Source organism: Mastigoproctus giganteus, chromosome 2, assembly GCF_048544385.1.
Source record: "Mastigoproctus giganteus isolate SK-2022 chromosome 2, ASM4854438v1, whole genome shotgun sequence".
In the NCBI taxonomy this organism is placed as follows: domain Eukaryota; kingdom Metazoa; phylum Arthropoda; class Arachnida; order Uropygi; family Thelyphonidae; genus Mastigoproctus; species Mastigoproctus giganteus.
In genome coordinates, this window is record NC_143576.1 from 137,186,529 (window position 1) to 137,209,676 (window position 23,148).

At 37.2% G+C, this 23,148-nt stretch overlaps 1 protein-coding gene across 4 annotated transcripts in view; it reads left to right on the forward strand.

The window, feature by feature from the left end:
* The window catches only part of LOC150089589 (protein slit-like), a 172,283-nt gene extending 159,097 nt beyond the window's left edge, over positions 1-13,186 (forward strand). For 3 of the 4 annotated variants that reach the window (XM_090389558.1, XM_090389561.1, XM_090389560.1), the window contains 5 exons: positions 5,047-5,186; positions 8,690-8,783; positions 9,257-9,996; positions 10,555-10,764; positions 10,984-13,186. In XM_090389558.1, the coding sequence (XP_090245684.1) occupies positions 5,047-5,186; positions 8,690-8,783; positions 9,257-9,996; positions 10,555-10,764; positions 10,984-11,210 (1,411 nt within the window). In that variant the 3' untranslated portion in view covers positions 11,211-13,186. The remainder of the gene's footprint in view (positions 1-5,046; positions 5,187-8,689; positions 8,784-9,256; positions 9,997-10,554; positions 10,765-10,983) is intronic. The other variant, XM_090389559.1, reaches the window with a different exon arrangement.
* Positions 13,187-23,148: the final 9,962 nt, after the last annotated feature.

Sequence of the window (23,148 nt, forward strand, 5' to 3'; positions counted from 1 at the left end):
AGCCGAGTGGGTAAAGTACCTGCCCGGCAACCCAAAGGTCGCGGGTTCGATTCTCGCCTCGGGCTTGGATCAAAGTACTACAAAAACCTTGGGAGGTGCAATATGGCCACAGACGCCGATGCGCCAACAACTACCAAATCAAAAAAAAAAAAAAAAAAACTTCTCTCAACCATATCTTCCAAGATAGTTCTTCCTAGAATTTGTTCAAACCATCCACTTACACAACAATAGATGGAAGCCTGTTCAATCAACTACCCACTGGCTGAAGGTAAACTTCCGCACATCTATCCTGCAACCAACCTTCCTGAACTTAAATTTATTCCCCTTCATGTGTATTGTCTCAACAAGAGGAAGAATGCTATTCATCAACTTACTCAATCCATTCAAGGCCTTAAACACCTCGATCAAATCACTCTGCAGATGCCTCGATCAAATCACTCTGCAGAAACTACAGTTTGCAGAACTGAAGCCTTTGTAGGTAAGAGCACACTTTTGTTCCCTTCACCTATCTGGTTGCCCTTCTCTGCACCCATTCCAACAGATCTACATCCTTCCTAAAGTGAGGCTTCCAAACCTGTATGCAATACTCAAGGTACGGCACAGCCATGGTCTTGTACAAAGGGATAATCACCTCTTTATCCCTGCTGGCAACGTTTCTGTATATCGTTGACAGAACCCCATGAGCTGTTCTGGCGGCATGTCAACACTGCCCATGAATTCTTCATGTGTGGATGTAGATGCAGAATACCTATTCAATTTGTCAGCAGCTGAGCAGGATCATCACCAGTTAACCCATTGACATCAAGTGCCCAATGTGATTCAGTCCCTTCCTTCTACTATTAATATAAGCACAAAAGTCTTCGCTGCTTTTCTTTGCCAGAGGGTTTCTCATAATCTGACTTTGCCAGCCTAATCTCCTTTGTGACTTGATTACAGACTAATTTATTTCTACCATAGGCTTCTGAATCGCCTGATTATTTATATGCATCCCATGCACTTTTCTTCTCTGCCACCTCTCTCAATAGCTCATTTGACATTCATTTTAGGTCAGCCTTTGAACAGTATTTCTTAGTTGGTATGAAAAGCCTAGAATTTGCTGTTGGTAACATCATGAGTTGGTCCCACTGCATAGAATTTAAAAACTGTCTGAGACCAATGTAATCAACCTTAGGAAAGCAAAAGCTCTTCCTTTTACCGTTGACAGTAGCTATGTCTTTAATTAAATTCCACATTAGTACACTGTGATCAATGCCACCCAGTGTGTCTTTTACATGCAGGTTCTTATGCATGAAGAATCACTGCTGATAGCCAAATCAAGAGTACTGCTTCCTCTTGTTGCCTCTCTAACGTGTTGTTTTAGGAAATAGTAAGAAATCCACAAAAGTCTTGCTAGTGTGTGAGTGATCAACTCACAAATTCCAGTCAACATCTGGAAACTTAAAATCTCCCATTATGAGACATTCTGATTTACTGGCTCATTCTATTGCTGTATATAGCCGTTTGATGTACTCATCACAGTCATTAAGCCTATAACACACTCCTGCTCTCAATTTTTGTTTTCCCAGTGCTTACGTCACACCAAACCGGCTGAACATTGCACTGGTCACCCATATCGATTGGATGCACTGTCTTAGATTTAATATGCTCCTTAACTAAGAGCATAACCCCTCCAACCCTGTCTGCCCTTCCTGTATACATTGTACTCCCCATATTCGAATTCAGCATCACTTATATCTGAGTGACACCACATCCCGCAATCTCTACAATGTCTGCATTTGATGACTTAATCAGTACTTCAAATTCATCAAATTTATTTACTATACTCCTAGCATTGGCCTTCATGCACATGTTCTTATTCTTAGATATTTTTAAATGGTTCATGTATTCACTTGTTGCACGATGACTCACAGTAGGGCTTGAATTCTCCGACACCTTGCTTTTCAGGCTGCTGCATTTTCCAATAAAAGCAGCGCAAGTGATGTCGGATGTTGAGAATAATATCCTCTGTAGAGGTGGTGAGATGGAAGATACCTGTAGCAATGCATAATATATCAAGAGGAATGAACTTGAACAAAAAAGAAGGAAGGGAGGGTCGCTATAAGTGCATATATGTAAATAGGTAGTTTTCGAATTCAGGTTAATCTATTAGCCTGTGTATTTTCTCCACCCCACAAGATAGCGATTCGGTACGGACTATCTGAACTGAATCAGGCTGCAAGCGATGTCTGAGAAAGAGCAAGGGTTGCGAGGAAATCTGTTCATTGCTATTCCACTTTGCATTCAAAAATGGAAGTTTTATGTGGAAGGTACCTTCTTCTTGATACTAAGATCAGTAGTTAGGCCATAGCAGAATCGCGAGGAAGTCGAGGAGCATGCATCACAGTAATGTGAAGAGTAATGTGGCTAATGCACAGATACAGTAATTCATATGATGATGACCCCACAAGATAGCAGTTTTCCGACCCACCTATCACTGTTTCGATAGCATCAGCAAATATTCTTGCACCGTTTCTATTTAAGTGTATCCCATCCCTGTAGAAGCAGTCTCTCCTGTTAACAAGCACAGACCATGCCGGGAAAAAATCTACCTCATGAGTCTTGCATGTGCTCTGTACAGCTGAATTGATTGACAAGGCTTTCAACGTGTACTGCCTCCTATCGTGTCTGCGCAGAATTTCAGACACTTTCAAATTCAATCCTAACTCTCGACTTTTTCCCAACATTACCCTGTACTTGTTAAGTAAGACCTCAGATCTCCTACTCTTAATATTAGTGCCAACGTGTACAACGATATCACCTTTTGTGACCTTAAAATAAGATATCTACTCTACAACGTCATCTACTTTTGCCCATGGCAGACGTACCCTGGCCCTTTTCCACCTGTGCTTCTTGCATAACATATTTCCCGTTTTCCCCCCTAACCGACGAGTAGAGTTAACTCAAAATACAGTAGCACACGCGTTTGAGTTGACCGTACTTCAAATACACGAGTCGTGTTACATCATCAATTCTTCCGACTGGATTTTTTGACTCCGATGTGGATCTTTCATTGCTCAACGCTTCATGGCAAAAATGCAATACTGAATAATGAAATACTTTACTATAGTAGACAGATTAATTCATTAAAATACCAAATGGTTTCAGATTTATTTACAAAATAATAAATACATATTAATGGCTGAAATACTACGCTAATTTCGTCATATTCCTGTTTGATCTGAAAACCGTTAAACCTGTAATTTCAGACAAAATATGGAAAGTATACTCTCCTAATTAGGCTGCTATAAACTATCCATTCATAAAGTGTAATGGCTTTCAGTGCCAATTAAAAGGTTTTTGCCAATGATTGAAAATTTCAATTAAATTTAACTTAGCATAGGAAGGAGAAGCCAAAAAAAGGAAAAAAGTACACAGTTTAAAAACATTATAAAACTAAATTAAACTTTAACGTGGGTAAAATATTATATGTTTGGATAAAAATATTTTATAAAAGCATTTTATTCTGTAGAATTTATAATAACTCTGTATATTTGTATTTTTATAATCATCACATAGAATTTGAAATTATAGTTCTTTATCGAAAGTTCCTTAAAAACTAATGTAGTAACTGAACTTCCCTCAGTTCTGTACGGTAAAGTTTCTAATCGCGTACACAATCTGAATAATGTACAAATCGCCTTTATTTTGTAAAATTGAAACTTACGAATGAAATGTATACATGATTTAAATGGCCTGTTAAGAAAACATTTACTCTTACATTATAAAACTTTTAATTATAACTAATTTATACTTTTACGAATTTTGAAATTATTTATTTAAATATTAATACTTTAATATAAATATTAATACAAATAATAGTGGATTGTAGAGCCGTGCAAATAGGGGTGCGCTGGATGCAATGCACCTGGGCCCCAACATAGAAGAGGGTCCTAAAACGTTTCTTAAATGGTTATGTTACAGCGATAACAAAGGAAAGGGGGGCCCAAAATCAGCCATGCGCTCAAGCTCCCAGATATACAGCATGGCATCCAGTGGTCCTATAGTGTATTTGTCATTAACCTGGAAGACCCCTGCAAATCCAAAAGATCGCATCACAGCCACAAGCTAACAAACTTCCTTTCCATCAAGCGTTGATCCAACCAACTTCCTGGAATGGTCCGAACATGAAATCCAAGCATCTATCCGATCTACCAGAGATAAATTGCTGACCACACTGAATACGTTGTCTTCATCTACCATTTCTTGATAGAATCCGCTAATTTATTCTCAAGAGCGCCAGCCAATAACATTCGGCATTTCACTTGGAATCATTAATGATGTATTTGTTTAACGCTTCTCAACAGTTGAATGGATTGTAGACGATGATGCCCATCGTGTACAAAATAATTTTAGACAATAGTTTAGGCCTCTTGATTATAATTGCTGCTTGTGAATCTATGTCACATATACTTGATGAAATAGTCATCCAGTTTCAAGTATCGAGAATAGGGCAGATGTGGCCCTTTTCAAGGAATCAATTATTTTTTAAGAAGAGTATATATATATATATATTATGTGAGCAGTTTGGAATTAAAACTTGAAATGCATAACCTTGAAGTTTCATTTCTTCCAAGTGTCAAACAACGTTTAATTCCATCCGCACGCACCCATACAGATCATAAGCTGAAGGTCTAAAAGTGTATGCTATATCGTCCTTACCGAAATACTGTATAGTCAAGGGAGTTTTTCAAACACTTTGATGATGACATCATTCAGAGTTCTTAAAATATACGTATTTCTGAGTAAGTTTAAACAGTAACACACTTTAGTCGAAGTCTAGTCTAACTGATTTAATCTTAAATAATTTAAAAAGTGTAACGAGTCATTGGCAACCTTCATTTGTCAAGAGGAAAATCATCGAAATCCAATCAGACGTTTTGGTAAAATAAATGAGTAAAGAACGTCTGTTTCTCATTCATTTAGTGCTATGTTTTGTTCGTAGTCAGATGTTTGTGACAAGAAAACACTTTCAATTTAGATGCTGTAATGGATCGTTTCTTTCTTCAGCTGCCATTGTCCAGCTGGCTACGAAGGGGACCGCTGCGAGACGAATATAGACGACTGTGCGGATAACAAGTGCGAGAACAACTCCACCTGTATTGATCTGATCGAGAGTTACGTGTGCCAATGTAACCCCGGATATACAGGTAAGTAGGGTGTGTTTAAAGGGAATGTTTGCACAGTTCATCGTGCCGGCAAGATCACGTATTATTTGCATGCACGTGTCAGTGCCAGCTGGAGGTTTGCGAGGCTGTTTTGGGTTGTGATCTGACGTTGGTCAGTAAAATAGAGATTTTTAAAATCAAATTTATTATTAGAAATCGTAAGAGTGGAACAACAACTCCTCGATAGTTTGAATTAAAAATAAAATGACAGTAATGGTGATTATCGCTTCCCCTCGTTTCGGGGGATTCTCTGCCACTGACCTACTTTTATATCTTTACATATTAATTTAAGAGGCTCAATATAATTCTTCCCCCTCCCCCATTTGGATCTCTTATCAGAACAAGTTGTATATTTGTGGTTAAAAAAACAATTTTTTATCCCTCGTTAAGATTATTCTCTTCCTTCTACTTGGTATTAAATCCGGAGTTCGTGGAGGAAAATTTCCCCAAAAATAAAAATGATTTCCACACTAGTGTACATAAAAGTTCTATGCACGTTAGAAAAGAACGCTATTTTATACCCCAGCGTTTAGTAACTTTCGCTCCCGAGATTTATCCACACGTACTTGGGGCGTTCAAAAAGTTCATATTCTAACCTACTTCTAGTCAGTATAATTATGTAGTATTTTTCAGCAGGTAGCACGCCTTCTTGTACATCACCGTACCAAACCTCAGTTTAATTTCTTTTTTTTGCAAGTGATTAGAAAAATTTTTTAAAAGAAAAAAAAAAAAACCTGGGCGGCGATAAAATACCTGTCTTTGAAAAGAATGTCCCACAGAAGGTTCATGCTAATGACGTGCAGACATGGGGAATAAGACTCCTGCATATTCCACAGTTGTAAAGTGGCACACAGAATTTCTTCGTGGCAGGGAATCGTGCCATGATGCAGATTGTTCTGGAAGACCCTCCACAACTGAGAACATTAACCGCGTGCATGACCTAGCGATACACGACGAACAAATGACTATTAGGTGTATAGCTGAGTCTGTCGGAATTTCAATCGGCAGTATTGATTCAATCCTAAAGGAATATTGGAAGGTGAAAAAGGTCGGTGCTCGATGGGTACCGCGAATATTGACAGATGAGCAAAAGAAATGCTGCAAACAAATATGCATCACCAACTTGATCATGCTTTGTGAGAATTCACTAAATTTCTGATACCAGATCGTTACAATGGATGAAACACTTTGACCCAGAGACTAAAAACAAAGTCTAATGTAGAGGCACCCACGTTCTTCCCCTCCAAGATGTTCTGTGTTGCTCCCCTCGGCTGGCAAGGTGATGGTATCAGTTTTGGGGGATGTAGAAGGCATCATCATGATTGACCAGCTGGAAAAGGGCACCTCTGTCACTGGTGCAATAGTACGTCAACCTCATGGGGCAACTTCGTGAAGCTATCAAGGAAAAGCGGTTTGGAAAAGGTGTCTTGCTGTTTCACACAATGCACCCAGTCACACATCCCACATTACCATAGAGACTGCAAGATTTCAGTTGCTTCAGCACCCAACCGTATTCTTCAGATCTTGTCCCTAGTGATGTTTAATTGTTCCCCAAGCTGAAAGATTACATCTGTGTGAAGAGGCATGCCCCCGACTCAGAGGTGATCGTACCTAAGAGTGCGTGGTTGGAGGACCAAGAATTTTTCATTTATTTATTTTTTTCCCAATGAGGTCAAGGCACTAGAGATTCGGTGGTGGACGTGCATTGCAGGGGAATATATCGAAAAATAAAAAGGGAATCAATAATGGTATGTGTTTAGAATACGAACGTTTTGAATCACCCTCGTTCAGTGTTACATCTGGATTAAATTCTGCTTCTACTGAATTCTATCACTCATCGTGTTCCTCCTACTAAATTTGGACCTTTCTTACTTATATCACAGTCCAGGAGCATTTAATTCTAATAGTAGTAGATAACAGGGCCGTGAAAATACAGGGTGCGCTGGATGCAATGCATTGGGCTCCGACAGAGAAGAGTTCCCTAAAACGTTCCTTAAATGGTTATGTTATAGCCATAACAAAAGAAAGGGAAGCCCAAAACCAGCCATGCCATGGGCTCGATCTCCTCGATATACTGCATAGCATCCAGCGGTCCTATAGCGTATTTGTCAAGGCTAGATTTACCAAGTTGCTCCGAGTGAGTCCCAAGGTAGCAGTGTCCTGTACCAATGCAATTACTGAAAGAAGTAAAATTTATTTAGCTATTAATTGCATATCATTTACTTTAATTACGAGTATTGGCCTCTTCGTTCATTGCGTTTCCTCCTACATGGTATATTTTTATTTTGTAAAGCATCCTTTGATTTTATCTATTTATTCTTTACTCCTAATGGCAGATGCTATTCTATATGTAGTTCAACAGTTATGTTTTTTAAACATATTTTACTTTTAATATCCAGTTTATTATTAACTTTAACTAAAATAATCAGATTTAATAAAAAAATTGTTTTAATTATGGTATATATTTTTCAATTATTTTAATTAAATATTTAATTATATTAAATGTAATTTTAAATAATTAAATATAATTATTATATCTCTCGCCACATTTTATTAAATATAATTGGGTATTCCTGAGTTGATATCGTTGAACTGTGCCACACAAAATTTGTTTTTGATTTACATTGTTTTGTTACAATTTACTATAAAAGTTTGAAACAACTGCATCGATAGCAGCATAAAGAGAAGTGTTTTTGTGGTGAACCAAGTTTATTATAATGCCCAATATTCTGGCATTAAAATAAACTTTGAATCCAAACAAACTCGGGGTACTTTGTCACAAATCCACTGCTTGATCATTACACTAAATAAATCTATAAAAGAAAAAGAATAAAAAATAAAATAAATATTAAAAAAGCATAATAATACTAAATTTATTGAGAGCGTTTTATACCAAAGGTGCTCAACTTCTGTGAACTAAAGTTAACGTTACCATCATATTTTTTTTTTTTTTTGATCAGTTGGAGAGATGGGCATGGCTTCCACCTATTTTCAATAAGCCATCTGGTTCCGAGTGGTAATGTTGTAATGTATTTTAAATTAGCCCTTATATAATTATTTTTATGTATAGTGCCTTTTTTTCTCTCTAAATAACTTCACACCATATTGAAATTAAAGATTCAACAGCCATGATATTAAAATCTCGGTGTGATGTTAGAAATGCATTGCTTGCTAATGAAGCAACCATGGATTGGAACAATTTGGAATTTGTCAAAATTTTGAAGATGGACTAGTTTTAATTGCTGCTTATTGGCTGTACGGATTGTGCATTGTCAGGAGCTTTATCGAAAAGGCATAATGAGACTCTTCTCCTTTTGCTTTTTTATACATAAATATGAGTTATTCTTATTTGCTGACGCGCTGCATACAATAACTAACTTGTTTCCTGTAAAATCATCAATTTAGAAAGGTTACAGCTATTTTCAGTGACAATAATTACTCATCTGAAATTATTATGTCTAAAATAATTTTCGTAACCTTCATAGGTGACTACTGTGAGAAGAAGATCAACTTTTGTTCTAAGGAGTTCAATCCTTGCAAAAATGGTGCTACCTGTATTGACCACACCTACTCATATAGGTAAGATTTGTTAATATAGCTAACCAACCGCAATGATTTCTTAAACAATTCAATGGTCCTTTCGAGCAATGATTTTTTTTTTTATTTTGCGCAACTCTTGGACATATAAAGTCTGCCCTAATTTCATTCATTGATTTCTTTTAAAATCCATTTTTTTCTAGACACGTCAGTTTACATGGAATACGCTAAACTCTAAAATGGGCATGACAAAGTTGAAAACGAATTTCATGAAAGAAATATTTTGCTAAAAAACTTAAGAGACAAAAAGTTATTCAAAATTTACTTTCTAGCGTTGACGTGCATGAATAGCATGACTCAGACATGCTTTTCATGCACGTCAATGATAAAAATTATTCAATAGTGAAAGGCATGACTTGAATAACTGAATTCGTCTTTTAGCATTGACACGAATCAAAAGCATGATTTTCTATTCTTTTACAAATAACACTGCACAACTCTTTGGTCTTTTTTAGCTGCTCTTGTTCACTTGGGTTTTCTGGAGAAAATTGCACCAGCAACATCGATGACTGCGCCGAACATCTGTGTCAGAACGGGGGAACCTGTGTGGATGGAATCAACAGCTACCGTTGCAAGTGTGATGATGGTTTCTCGGGGACCTTCTGTGAACTGGAAAATATGGTGGACATATTGTACCCACAAACGAGCCCCTGTCAACAACACGACTGTAAACATGGAGTGTGCTTCCTTCCCAGCGGATCCAAAGACTACATCTGCAAGTGTTCTCCCGGGTTCTCTGGAAAGAGGTGCGAAAGCCTATCGAGTGTCAGCTTCCGCGATGGGTCATTCATGGAACTTGACCCATTACAAACAAAGCCATACGTTAACGTTACAATGACTTTTGCGACCAAGCAGGACTATGGAGTGATTGCTTATAACGGCGAGTCTCAACATTTAGCGGTGGAACTTTTTCGGGGTAGAATTCGAGTCAGTTATGACGTCGGCAACTATCCCGTGTCGAACATGTTCAGTTACGAGACCGTGAGTGACGGCGATTATCACACCGTGGAACTGGTACTCGTGAAGAAGAATTTCACAATGAGGGTGGACACAGGGCCTCCTAGAACTATTGTGAATGAAGGCGGCAAAGAATATCTAGAGGTATCGAATCCTCTGTTTATAGGTGGGATACCAGAAGATGTAGCGAGCAGCGCATTAAGGCAGTGGCACCTTCGTAATTCCTCGAGTTTTGATGGTAAGTTTTTAAGGGGTCTGTGAGTGGGTGAACGTGTGCTTACTTGTAAGTGGAATGTAACCGAATGAGATTTATTATATATACATAAAAGTAAAAACTCAAGTAAAATATGATACCATAGTAATAATTAAAATAAATAAATTTATTTTAAATATTTAATAGGGTAAATATTGAATTATAAATTGCAACCGGATTATTGCCCACAGTCAAATGGCCCTGCATTTTTTGTGGCAGTGTATGGGATTTGACCTGCAATCTGCTTATTTGTCACCGCGCAATTCCACTGCTGGGTCCATTACTAAATACATAAACAGTTAAATATTGTCTAATATTTATAAATTTATTCTCGTAGATGGTAAGGGAGATGAATGCGCCGATTTCTTGCGCTATAGAAGTGAATCCTCTCTCTCTTACTCACCCTATCTTACCTTGTTTTAAACTTAATTTCTTCTTGACCTGTTATTTATTTGCTTATTTTCGGTTCATAAAACACTGCTACCAACGCTCATGCAGTTATACTGAACTAATAGAAGATTTACTATTTGTTCGTCCCATTAGGTTGCGTGAAAAATATTTATCTCAATGGGAAATCGTTGGACATAATGATCGCCAGGAAACAACAACGGGTGACACCAGGATGCGCTGACTTCGACGATCCTAAACCGTGTAAAGAAAACTTGTGCCAAAAAGGCCGATGTGTACCGTTGGATCGCCAGAGCTACGAATGTCAGTGTCGGAAAGGTTGGACTGGAACCTATTGTGATGAAGGTAATGATTTAAACTATGCCCTATTACTGCAAATTATGCTTATAATACTTAAGTGAATGGCGTTTCATTTTGACTTTAATGCGCAGAAGTAACTGTTTAAAAACGGCTCACTTTCAGACAGTCCTTTCCGGAATAGACAAGTGAACTTAAACAACACACACGGGCGCGCGCCAAATTCATTTTAAATCACTCTCTCTAACCTGATTTTCTTTGTCTCAGCAGCGCCAACGTGTCAGAAGGAGCAATACCGGGAGTACTACGAAGAGGATGGCTGTCGATCTAACAAGATGGTAAAAATGGCCAACTGCATTGGTTCTTGTGGAGATCATTGTTGCCGCCCTCAACGAATCAAAAGAAGAAGTGTCCGGATGATCTGTCAAGATGGTTCTAAATATACGACACAGTTGGAAGTGATCCGAAAGTGTAAATGCGTACAGAAGTGTTGACAGTTGTACACGGTGACCGTGTTTCTGTTTTTATTTTATTTTTTTCTTTTCGCTTCCTAGACCTGTATGTCAATGTATGGTTCATTTCGCCAGCGGATAGTAATTGAATCTGCCACTAGATGGAATTAGCTGTGGTCTGTAGAAGACGCTTTTTTCCCCCCAACTTCTGGAAGACTTCAGTGATAATGAATATAAAAAACATCCCTGTATCCGTGCGTGTTTCTTCAGTGCATGAACTCTGTGTTTGCTAAATGCGAACGGAAAAGTGAGTCATCCAGATGGACCGGTGGACTATTTCATTGCCAAAATGGAATGCGACTCAAAGCCTGGAAGAATGGTTCGGCAATATACAATGAAGAAAAGATAAAAATGCGTTATGTTGTAGAAAATCTGTGACATCCCGCTATTTAATTCATAAGAGGAACTTTTTGGTATCTCCTCATCATATAAAAGAAGAAAAAAAAATGTTCCCAGAACTGTATATGACCCCTTATTTTCCATATGTTGTGGAAGAATGAACACTAACGTACTGTATCCTGTCTTATTTTCAGTTGATTTCCTATGGGAACATATATTTACGTATCCTGCTACTAGCAGAGGATGAAACTAGCCAAGCGACGCTCTAACAACACCACCCTACAAGCCACTAAACGTAGGTAATCTGTGTGTGGACACCAAGTGACTAGGTGGCGCGTCTGCTATCTTTCGATAAGTACAAATTCTTAAATTGTCCGTAGGTAGAATGGGCTTATGTGCACTTCCTTACCACTCCCTATTTGAATGCATCTTCAGTAGAACTTTCCTAGGTGTGTTTTTTGTCCACACAACCACCCTCCCCCAAGGGAGGGGCAACTCCTTTGGCAAATACGCTTTGCAGTCAACCGGTACTCGTGTAGAATAAATGAATAATAAACGGGTCCTTTTAAGGAATTGAGCGGTACCTGTAGCGCCACACTACTTGTTTGTACGAGTGCACACGTAAAATACACCATTGTCTTGGTAGAAATACAATATTAGATGTGTATGTGTGTGTGGATGCTCACCAACTGTCCACCGAAAAGCTTGCTTATTAGCATTCAATCATATAATGGTTAGGCTTAGTAAGAAGTCATCACTACTTCTGCTATCCACAAATATTCATTACTGTCCTTCGGATTTTAGCTCCAGGAACCAAAATACAGATAATCCCTTTGTTAGCGTAGCGTCTTAAGTTTCCTCATGCCCCTTATTTTCATTCAATTCGGCAACAGTTTTTGACTAATAGATTATTGATTTGAAATGCAGTAAAAACATGATCAAATCGTATTTGTTATAAGAAATAATAAATAAATAATAATTCACGAACTGATAATGATTTTCCCCATTTGGCAACTTCTTGTTTCAAGCGTATAAAAATAATGATAATTGTGTATATCGTTTAGAAGAATCTCAAAAACCATTTAGTACAGCAGGCGTATTTGATTAGTAGCGCCTAAAACAATTTTTCATCCCAAAGTATCTCCCGTTTCGTTTCAATTAACATTCTTAACTTCTGCGAGCTTTGTATATTTTGAGAAAAGATAAAATCGATGTAATGTCCATTTTTGCTATATTAGCCAGAAAAAGAAGTTTCTTTTTACAAATGAAACGTATGTTGTGAAGCAGTTATTTGATACCGGTATTACGCGTACTAACAACTTTGCTACTGGTAGTTATCGAAGCAAGAAGTCAGAATTGTGCTAACGATAGTTTTCGATATTACCGGTATGAATAATCCTCCCAGTAGGTGGCGCCTTTGTTAACGTAAATTTCTAGCAGTCGTCATCTAGCTATAGCTGCGTGGAATGTTCTGCACGAATTGCAATGCTCCAAATAACAGTGATTTTTCAACAAATTTTTCAGTAAAATTTGTTGGACGGGTATAAATGCCAGAAACGGCCATAATCAGTTGTCTTAAAATGTTGTTCTGTTGCAAGAGTCGTGTGAAGATCTGTTTCCTTTTTTTTTTTAACACTAGAGTGTTTTTTTATTTTTGTTGGAATATTCAGAACGATTGAAAGTTGCTGGAAATTCAGACTTCATTAACTCTTTAAATCCAAAGCGATAAACTACTATTTTGCTAAACGTCTGGGAAATTCTTGAAGGTTAATGACCTCAATATGAACTCTTTTATCCCTGCAGTCAATCAAATTGGTGGCAATCAAATTCCACGTATACACAATGGAACATGTCTGGATTGATTATTGCTACAGTTGTAGAAATGATTCTCGCGTATCCCAACAAGAAAAAATTCCAGTGGTAGGACATCAAAACTTTGGAGTATGAAAGCCTAGCATTCAGGGTCCTGATAACTGAAATGTGGCTGTGCCCCTCCAATCGAAAAACAATTTCTAGCGCATTTTAGTATCTGTCTAAAGAAACTTAAAACGCTGTCTGTTGCTTTCTCAGTGGGAGCTTCTCTGTATGCGCACCAGATGGCGCACTTGCTTTCTTCTGGATGTCTTTTTGCTTATTGAGTTAATCACATAATGCGACTATAACTGCTCATGCGTTTACCTCTTGAGCAATCACATTAAGTTTTCAGTTTCTCGCTATTCCAAAAATTGTACTCGATTATTTTATTTTTTTCTCGGTTTGCATTTAAAGAGTTAATGAAGTTGAAAATTTCGGTATTCTTTATTTTGATTATCCAGTATTTACTGTCGGGAAACGAGTTTAGGCATTGTTAGAGCTTTCTAATATAGAATCATTTGTCAGCCAGTTATAATGATGTTTATTTTATTTTTTATTTTTTTCCCTGTGCTGCTGTTTTAAAACTTAAACTTTTGATGTCGCAATATTCATTATTGCAAGTACACTATAATTTTATTTTAACATATTTAGAGCTTAATTTCCATTAAAATTAATTAGAAATACACAGCTTCAGTTTTATATAATGGAAATGAAAGAGCTTAAGTCTGCGTGAACTGTTTCATTTTTTATTAGGTGCTGTATGAATATCAAAAAGCTAATCAAAAATGCAAAAGGGTAATAATGAATGCCCATTAATATTCTGTGCTGGTTTCCCGATAGTAAACTCATGCCATTTTGCTCAAAAGTATCGAAATTGTTATCTTTTCTAAATCGTTACGAAAATGTTTTTTTTAATGGATTATTTTCCAGCTCTTATAACATTAGTTTATAAACGAAATTTTTAATTTTGTTAAATTTTTATTTAATAAATAAACATTAAATTAATTTTATGCAAATGGGAGGTTTGCCGGTAAAAAATGACTTGTAATTCATTTTGTTTTCCTTATTATTAATACTTGAAGCAGTATTTGACATCGGTTGTAAGTCCACCGCACTCGCCCATAATTATTTTTAATTAAATACGTTAACGTTGTTCCTTAAGGTCATGTGACATCCTTAGTTTGTAAAGAATTTGGCAGGAGGATAAAACTCTTCGAGTGACTAACAGACATCACAAGGACTCTACTAAATGTAAATGTGGCCCCACATAATGGTGTTCCGCCAGTCAACCTTCGAAGACTTTTCGCCATTTGTAACTTTGTGTTAGCGCCACCTTTTGGATAACTGTTTTGTTAATATTTTGAAGTAAATATTTTGTTTATCTGTTTTGATAAGTGTACAATAAATGTTCAGTGATACTTTGTTTTCACAACTGTGTCCTGTGTGTTTATTTTAAAATTTTCAGTCTGCTCTCGATTAGCAGGTTTGATAGACAGCAAGGTTGAGACTGTATCATATAAAACACAGTGACAAAAGTTTATATACGCTGCCCGGCCAAAATATTAACAGCTCTAACTTATTTACAATGATATGGTGCAAAGGATATGCATTCAAATGAGTGACTCACGAATGAATGAAATTTTTCATATCGTGGGTCCCTCCTATGATTGCCATTCCAACCGTGACTCCTTAAATAATCAAAACTCGCCAATGATATAACCGACTTCCAAAAACAACTTTAGTTTATGCACGAGAAAGTAAAGCTATAAATAGTAAAAAAATATGAAAATCGTAGAATTGTTTCAAGGCCATAATATCTAAAAATGCACTTTCTGATCAAAAGTATTTGGACACACGGGCACAAAGGTTGTTTCAAAAGGACGTTAATTAAAAATCTAATGTTCGTAATAAGTCCAGGCCAGTATGGCCATCCCACTCCTCTTGGGCTTACTTTCTACCAGTTTCCGATAGGGTCAGCAGGGATTCGGCCTTCGGTTTTTCACGTGCAAGTAGCTTCCAGAGTCAATTTGGTTGGAGCATAGCTCAGCGTTCCAATTTGTCGCACAGATGTTCAACGAGTCCAAGTTTTAGACGTTATTTCCCAACCAACCACTCCTACTGTGTATGATTCCTTCCGGTTGGTATGTACCTCTTTTATGCTGATGCTGACAAGGCCCGTTTCCATTAAAACGCCATGATGTAGGCAGTGAATAATTGCCCGAAACGTCCAAGTAAATCATGCAGTTTGTGGTTTCAGCGATTAGCAGCAGAGAACAAAGACAGAACTAACTGAAACAGCCCATACCATCAGATATCTCTAACGAACTTCGTGGTCAAAACAGTACGCTCAAACAGAAAACGCGCTTGGGGCAATTACAACACAAATGTTTACATCGAAATGAAACATTATGAGAATGTATCATATTGGCCATTCTATTGATCATTATCCTCGTGGGTGAAGAGGATAATGCACGCCCACATTCAAGCAATGGAGAGGAGAGGTTGTACTTATTCAATAGCTAAGCATGATATATAACGATCGAAAGAACAATTAGATATGAATGAATTATTTATTCATTCATATCTAATTGTCGCAAATTATACAAAGAATCTCTCCCTGAATTTTCCTAATTGACTATCACAATCAAGAGGACTTGATTAATTCGGATCCCTATGTCTTTCGCGGCTCAGATGAAGCAGCTTCAAATATGGGTACAAATTTTAGTTATTTTCCTTTAAATTGCAACTAGCATGAATATACGATCCGAGAGACCTCGTCGTGTGAGTATCACAATGAGTATACTCACCGTCCTCCCTACACTGGGTGGAAAAGATTTGAGTTCGAATCCCGTCAATGATGCGAGGAATTTTGTGTCTTTTTCACGACATGGTTCAGTTGGTTGGTCTTGAGGTGCAGATAGTACGGTTTTTTTATTTCGGAAACTCAGATTTTTCGTTCAGCAAATAGAAAATCGACTATAGAAAACGCACAATTTGGAGACATATTATACACGGTACAATATTGCCTAAGTTGCTGATGCGCCTAAAACCCTCCAACAACCAACCAACGATTAGAGAGGTCCAATAATGATTGTTGAACTCGATAAAAATTACCAGAAATATCGCAGTGTTTCGTGTAGCATCTTGACCTCTTCCCCTCCCCCAAAAGTCCTGTTAGTTCCACTGACACACTTTTGAGAAAAAAAGAGTGGCCTTTAAGAGATTGGCAATTACACATGTATTAAACGAATGTATTCATTCGTTAAGTTTGTGCAGTGTGTGTGTGTGTGTGTGTGTGTGTGTTGGTTAGTTGTTTCTGGCTACTTTGCCACCAGGCAAGCGATCACCTGGAAGGCTTGCCGACTTCCAGGTGATCGTTTTTCATTTCATTTGTCCTGTTCATTTCCCCTGTCCCCTCAAAAGATAAGAGAAAATAATAAAATAAACAAATAAAAGTAAATAAAATGGTTCGCGGATTCTTCCGAATATACATCCAATATCAACTAATTTAAAGATGGGTTTAAATCAGTGACTTTGGAGATCAGACCAGTCCTTTAGCATACACCTTAGGAAAGTGGTTAGAAACCACACAGTTGTCAAATATTTCATTCGGATATACTCCAAGATAACTCCTGCAGTATTCAATATTGCCAACAAAATCTGCAAAACTTTCTCTCCAGAGGAATAATGTTGCTGCTAAGAAAAATTTGAAACGTGTAAAACTGCAAAGAAAAGAAATAGAATGATGAATAAAATCACCCTGTACGGGTACTACTGAACAGTTATATTTTAGCCGAAAATCTGGAAATCTCTAGTGTTTTATGCATAAAAGCAACCAATAATGCAACTGAAGCTTGTAGTCAACCGCAATTGTGAGGAAATTGTGTCGGTAACGTTTCGATCGGTTTGACTGGAAGGAAAACCCGAATTTCAGGAGATGATATAAATCATGCAACGTCACCCGACATCGATTAACTCAGTCACAGTGTGAAAAAAGCCTGTATAAATTCCTCCTTTACGGGATTCGAACCGTGGCTTTTTCACAAAGCGAGGAAGGAAGACAGCGATCGTCTGACTGTCGAGGGTGAAATCTTTAGAGAACTAATAATACAATCCCTCATAATTAGCGCAAGCAGTTAGCGAGTAGTTACAATCACTGTTCTTCCACACCGTGTGGAAAAAGATTATGTTTAAATATATTCACTAAAGGAGAAACTTTTATGGGCTTTTTACATACCGTGGCTGAATTAGTCGGTCTCTAGTGGCGGTTGCGTGTTACATCTTCCCTTTGGGAACTCCGATTTTTCATCCCACCAAAGAAGCAGTGCCCTTATGTACAGAAGTTACAGGCACAATACATTGACTCTTCACAGTCTTGTTGCTAATTCTAAATAACTAGAAAATCGTCATAATTACCCTTACGACCCAAACAGCATGTACCAGGGTCGTCCAAAGGTGATGGGAATCTGATTACAGGTCTGCTGCCAGATGCATTGATTTACAGATGAAAAGACCACCAGTTCCATTTATCCTTTCTTTCGGAACTAGCACTTTATCTAAGAGTGTTGTTCTTCCCCACAATTTGGAAAAGGGGTGGCCTGTTTCTCGGTGGAGGAATACAATATAACACTATTTAAATAAACCGGCTCTTTCCTGACACAATTGCAGAAGCCGTCCACAGCAGTATGGAGAGAGAGACACACACACAAGGAGCAATGGACTGTTAGAAATTTAAGTGATTTTTTGTCATTTATGGGTGATGCTTATTGATAAAAGCTATTCCACAATGTGAAAGAAATTCGGATTGAATCTTGTAGCATCACAACCATCTTAATAATCCTATCCTCGCACCAGTTCCTCAGGTTCTCCGAATCAGCGCCAAAGATATTGCATTATCTTTGTAAGAAACACACACATTCCCTTTCTTTGCACAAACGTCTGCAAGACGAGAACTAATACCTAACGAGATAAGAAAGACATCACTGACCAACATTTATGCATATTTTCAAGATTGCTCAGATAGTGAAATTTCAATGCCGAACAATGTACGAATATATGCATAAATTTTAGTGTCTTCTAGAAGTGGTATTCAAATTATTATATTAGGGCCACCCATTATTTCTAATATATACCCATATATGTATTTTGTCTGTAAATTGCGTGTGTTCTCTGGTCGATTTGCCTGTTTGCGGGACGAAAAACTCCGTTTCTGGAGAAAAACCTTGCTGTCTACGCCTGAGACCGACTAACTCAGCCACTGAGTGAAAAAAGCCCATTAAAGTTCCTCGCGTCATCGACGGGATTTGAACCCGGGCCTTTTCCAACCGGTGTGGGGAGGACAGTGACGATACCACTGTGCTACCGCGCAGACCCCCTCCCCACCACACCCCACATATTTGAATCTTTGAAAATTTCTTAACGAAAAGAGCCCTCTTGCGTAGCACAGTTAGTAGGATCGCCGTCCTTCGGACGCTGGGTGGAAAAGACCTGAGTCCTAGTCCCGGGAGGAATTTTTACGGGCCTTTTTCACAACGTGGCTGAATTAGTCGATCTCAGGCGAGGGCAGCATGGCTTTTTCTCCCGGAAACTATGATTTTTCGTCCAGCAAACAGAAAATCGAAATTTACAGACAATCTACACTGAGAAATATGAGCTCAGTCGCTGATGCTCCGAAAACTCTACTACAAAACATTAACGAAAAGATTTTTTTCAATTTTGACTGCCTGAATCTGAGATTTTGAATTTTACTTTCTTCCTTCTCAAATTTACGAGCTCTCAGTGATAGCACAGTCCTTATAGTTTTGTTTTCTCAACATGGCCAATTTAGTCGGCTTTGGCGATGGCTGCATGGTTTTATTTTCTGGAAACCCGAGCATTTAGTTTAACTTCTGTTCCGAGCAGTTAATTTAACTTCTGTTCCGGGTAAAATAATGGAGTCGCTGGTTAAAGATGCATTGCAGGATCATCTAGACAAGACTGCAGCAATAATTCAGACACAGCATGGGTTTGTTAAGGGAAAGTCTTGTCTGACAAATTTGATAGGATATTATGATGTGGTTACAAAGGAATTGGATGCAAAAAATAATTTTGATATCATATATTTGGATTTCAGGAAAGCTTTTGACACGGTTGTGCATGGAAGACTGTTGTGCAAATTGGAGCAGAATGGTATTAAGGGTAAGTTGCTACAATGGATAAAAGGATGGTTGAGTGTGAGAAGACAGAGGGTGGTAATCAATGGGTGCTGCTCTTCGTGGATTAATGTTATTAGTGGAGTCCAACAGGGTTCGGTGTTGGGTCCACTGCTGTTTTGTATATTTATCAATGATATTGATGAAGGTATATCAGGCTTAGTATTGAAGTTTGCAGATGGTACAAAGGTTGGCAAGGTTGTTAATGACAGTAATGGCAGTGTGTTACTGCAACAGGATCTAGAAAATATGGGCAGATGGGCTAAGAAGTGGCAACTGAAGTTTAACCTTGACAAATGCAAAGTACTGCATATGGGTAGAAGTAACCCCAGAGAAACGTACCAACTGTGTGGTACTACACTTAAGGTGGTAGAAAATGAAAAAGACCTGGGAGTAATTGTGCAGTCAGATATGAAGTTTTCTGAGCAATGCAGACAGGCTGCCAGGGCAGGTCATGCGGTTTTGTCAATAATATATAGGAATTTTGCTAGCGGGGAGAAGGAGGTGATTATCCCTCTGTATAAGACAATGGTTATGCCACGCCTTGAGTACTGCGTACAGGTCTGGAGGCCTCATTTTAGGAAGGATGTAGATTTGCTTGAGCGTGTACAGAGAAGAGCAACACGATTGGTGAGGGGAATGAAGGGATCCTCTTACCAAGAGAGGCTTAAGTTCTGCAAATTGCAGTGGCTGGAGACTAGGCACCTGCGCGGTGATCTGATTGAGGTGTATAAGGCCTTGAATGGGTTGAGCACGCTGAATTCTGATGGGATCCTTCCACTTGTTCAGATTACGAACCTAAGGGGACATAAATTCAAATTAAGAAAAGACAGATGTAGAATAGATGTGCGGAAATTTGCCTTTAGCCAGCGGGTGGTTAATTGCTGGAACAAACTTCCATCTGTCGTTGTGGAAGTTGATAGGTTGAATAAATTTAAGGAGGAACTGGACAGGCATTTGGAAGGAATGGTGTGATTTTTTTTTTTTTTTTTTGACTGATGCTGCATAAGCTCATACACTTGCTTTCTTGCATCACATGCCACTACTACTACTACTACTACTATTATTTCGTCCAGAAAACAGGCAGTCGGCCACAGAATATACACAATTTATAAACAAAATATACTTAAGCCTCGTAGCCTTAGTTGCTTTGGCACTTAACGCGCGCATACACACTTCTTAAAATCACCGGAATGCAGCCCAATATATTAATAAAAAAAATTGTGAACGTCATGCGCATTTCGAATTTTCTTTAAATTTATTCTGTTTTTTAAGTGTTATCAGAAAAAGCTTTATTGTTACTACAATTCAGATCAATTCTCAAAATTCGGGTATAATTTTCTAAACAAAAATAAAGGAAAAATGATGCTGTTAACATAAATTCATTTCGTTTTTAATTGTAATCACATTTTAACGTTTCCGAAGAGGTCCTTTATGTTAGTGTACACTCTAAGTGCATCCATCAAAATTGTAAAAAAATGTCTCGGAAATATTCAACTGGTCCTGCGTTTGCTACCAAAATTTGCTGATCTGCATATAATTTAAAAGCAATAAAAATGGTAGGAGATTGCTAACAGAAATTTCAAAGGTTACGCTTAAAGTGACTTCCATTTCCAATGTCACCTCTCCTTCATATTAAGTTATCTTCAAGGCTATGATTGGCGCATTTCTGTCGTCGGACTGTCTGTTCCGGATGTCAGATTTGATGTCGTTCATAGCAGCAGCGAAAGAAGTCTCTCCAAAATCAGATATTGTGGCAAACTTTGCAAATATTTCACTGTCAAACTTTTCGCATCAAATGCTAAAATTTTCTCCTCAACTGATAATATAGCAACATTTTACAAGATACGCTAATGATGTGACGCGAACTGTTAACAGTATTATCAAATAACTTACGATTTCATGATTATTCTTTATATTAGAAGTTAAAAAAAAAAAAAACTCTTTAATGGAATATCATCAATAGAAAACTGCAAATAACTTTCACCAATTAAAGTAAAAATAGTCGATAAAAAAATTATATGGCGATAATAAATGAAATAAATACCCATAAATACTTATTTGAGATTCTAATTTTTTTAAAATAAGGTTTTTCATAAAAATTATTCTTTATCTTTAAGTCTCAATATAGCTGTAACAAAGATTTATAATGCTTCTTCGTTTAACGGATGAAAAGTCAGAAAGTTTGTTCTGTGGAAAATTCAAAATAGGATCAACTTTAATGCGCAAGCGCATCAAGATTAGAGCGGTAAGCTCTGCGAGGAAGAAGCCACAGAAATGAAAGCTTTGGCAGAGAGTATGAGGACATTTTGTCTCCAGAAAATCGAATACAGTAACCGAAACAATATTTACTACCTACACATTATTATTCTAATTGTAAATTATACACATATTAAAAATTATTATTATTATTATTAATATATTATAATGCTAAATGATGCAAAGAAGCGTGTTTTATTATTAAAAAATAATAAAACAAAACACAATTGACAAATAGCAAATACATTAAAAAGTGAGAATAAAAAATTACAATACGAATTAAAATACACTTGCGTTTAATTACACGTGTGTTAAATATTTCGCTGTTGTACCCACGTGTACATATGTGAAAATTCTGAGTTCGTAAAGAAAAAAAAAGGAATCGAAAAAAATGTACATTAAAGAATCTTAAGGCAGAGCTATAAAAATTAATAAACAAATTTAAATCTAAAAAAAAAAGGGTCTCGGCCTGACTCTTACGTTTCGAAGCAAATTAAAACCTTTAAGCTCCTATCTGACATTTTTTTTTTTTTTTTTTTGCAGTCTAGCAAATGGATCTCTTGGGCTAATTAAATTTAAGGTGTTAATTTAAATTAAGTGTCTCAAGCTATCATTAAGTTAATTAAAACGTTTCTATATCTTCTGTCGTGTGAAGAATCCTCAGTATTTGTCTAGTACAGCGACCCTCGGAGAATCTTCAGTGTAGAAGAAAACCGATTTTAAGCCAATCAATGCAATGTTCAAAATATTCGCTTTGTGCTGGACAATGTTTTCTGCTCTCCAGAAAAAGAAAGAGTTAAAAAGAGCCAGATGTCATTCGATAAAATTCAATTTACATCATTTATCTTTAGCAATAAGGTGAACATTTTTCTTGAAATTCGATACAGATGTCTGCGATATCATCAGAAATGGTTTTTCACCAGAAGTGATTGTATATTAAATATTTTAAGGATTTAAAATGAGATTTCACAGGTTACCAAACTTCATACGCATTCTAAAATGATTTCCATAACAAGTTCAATTCCTTGTCAATAGATGGTACTGTTAACGCTACTACTTTTCTTGGTTCACCTGAAATAATTTGTTTTGAAATACGCTTTGTAAATTTTTATTTATTAATTTAAAATTAATTTACTTGAGAAGAGGGCGCAGAGCTTCCCGTATAGATTATTTCGATTATTTGGAACTATTAACTTGTTTTAATTAACATATATTAATTCTAAGTTTAAAAATAAACGTCTTTAAACAAAATTTCTTTTCCGGACTTTGGATCTTGC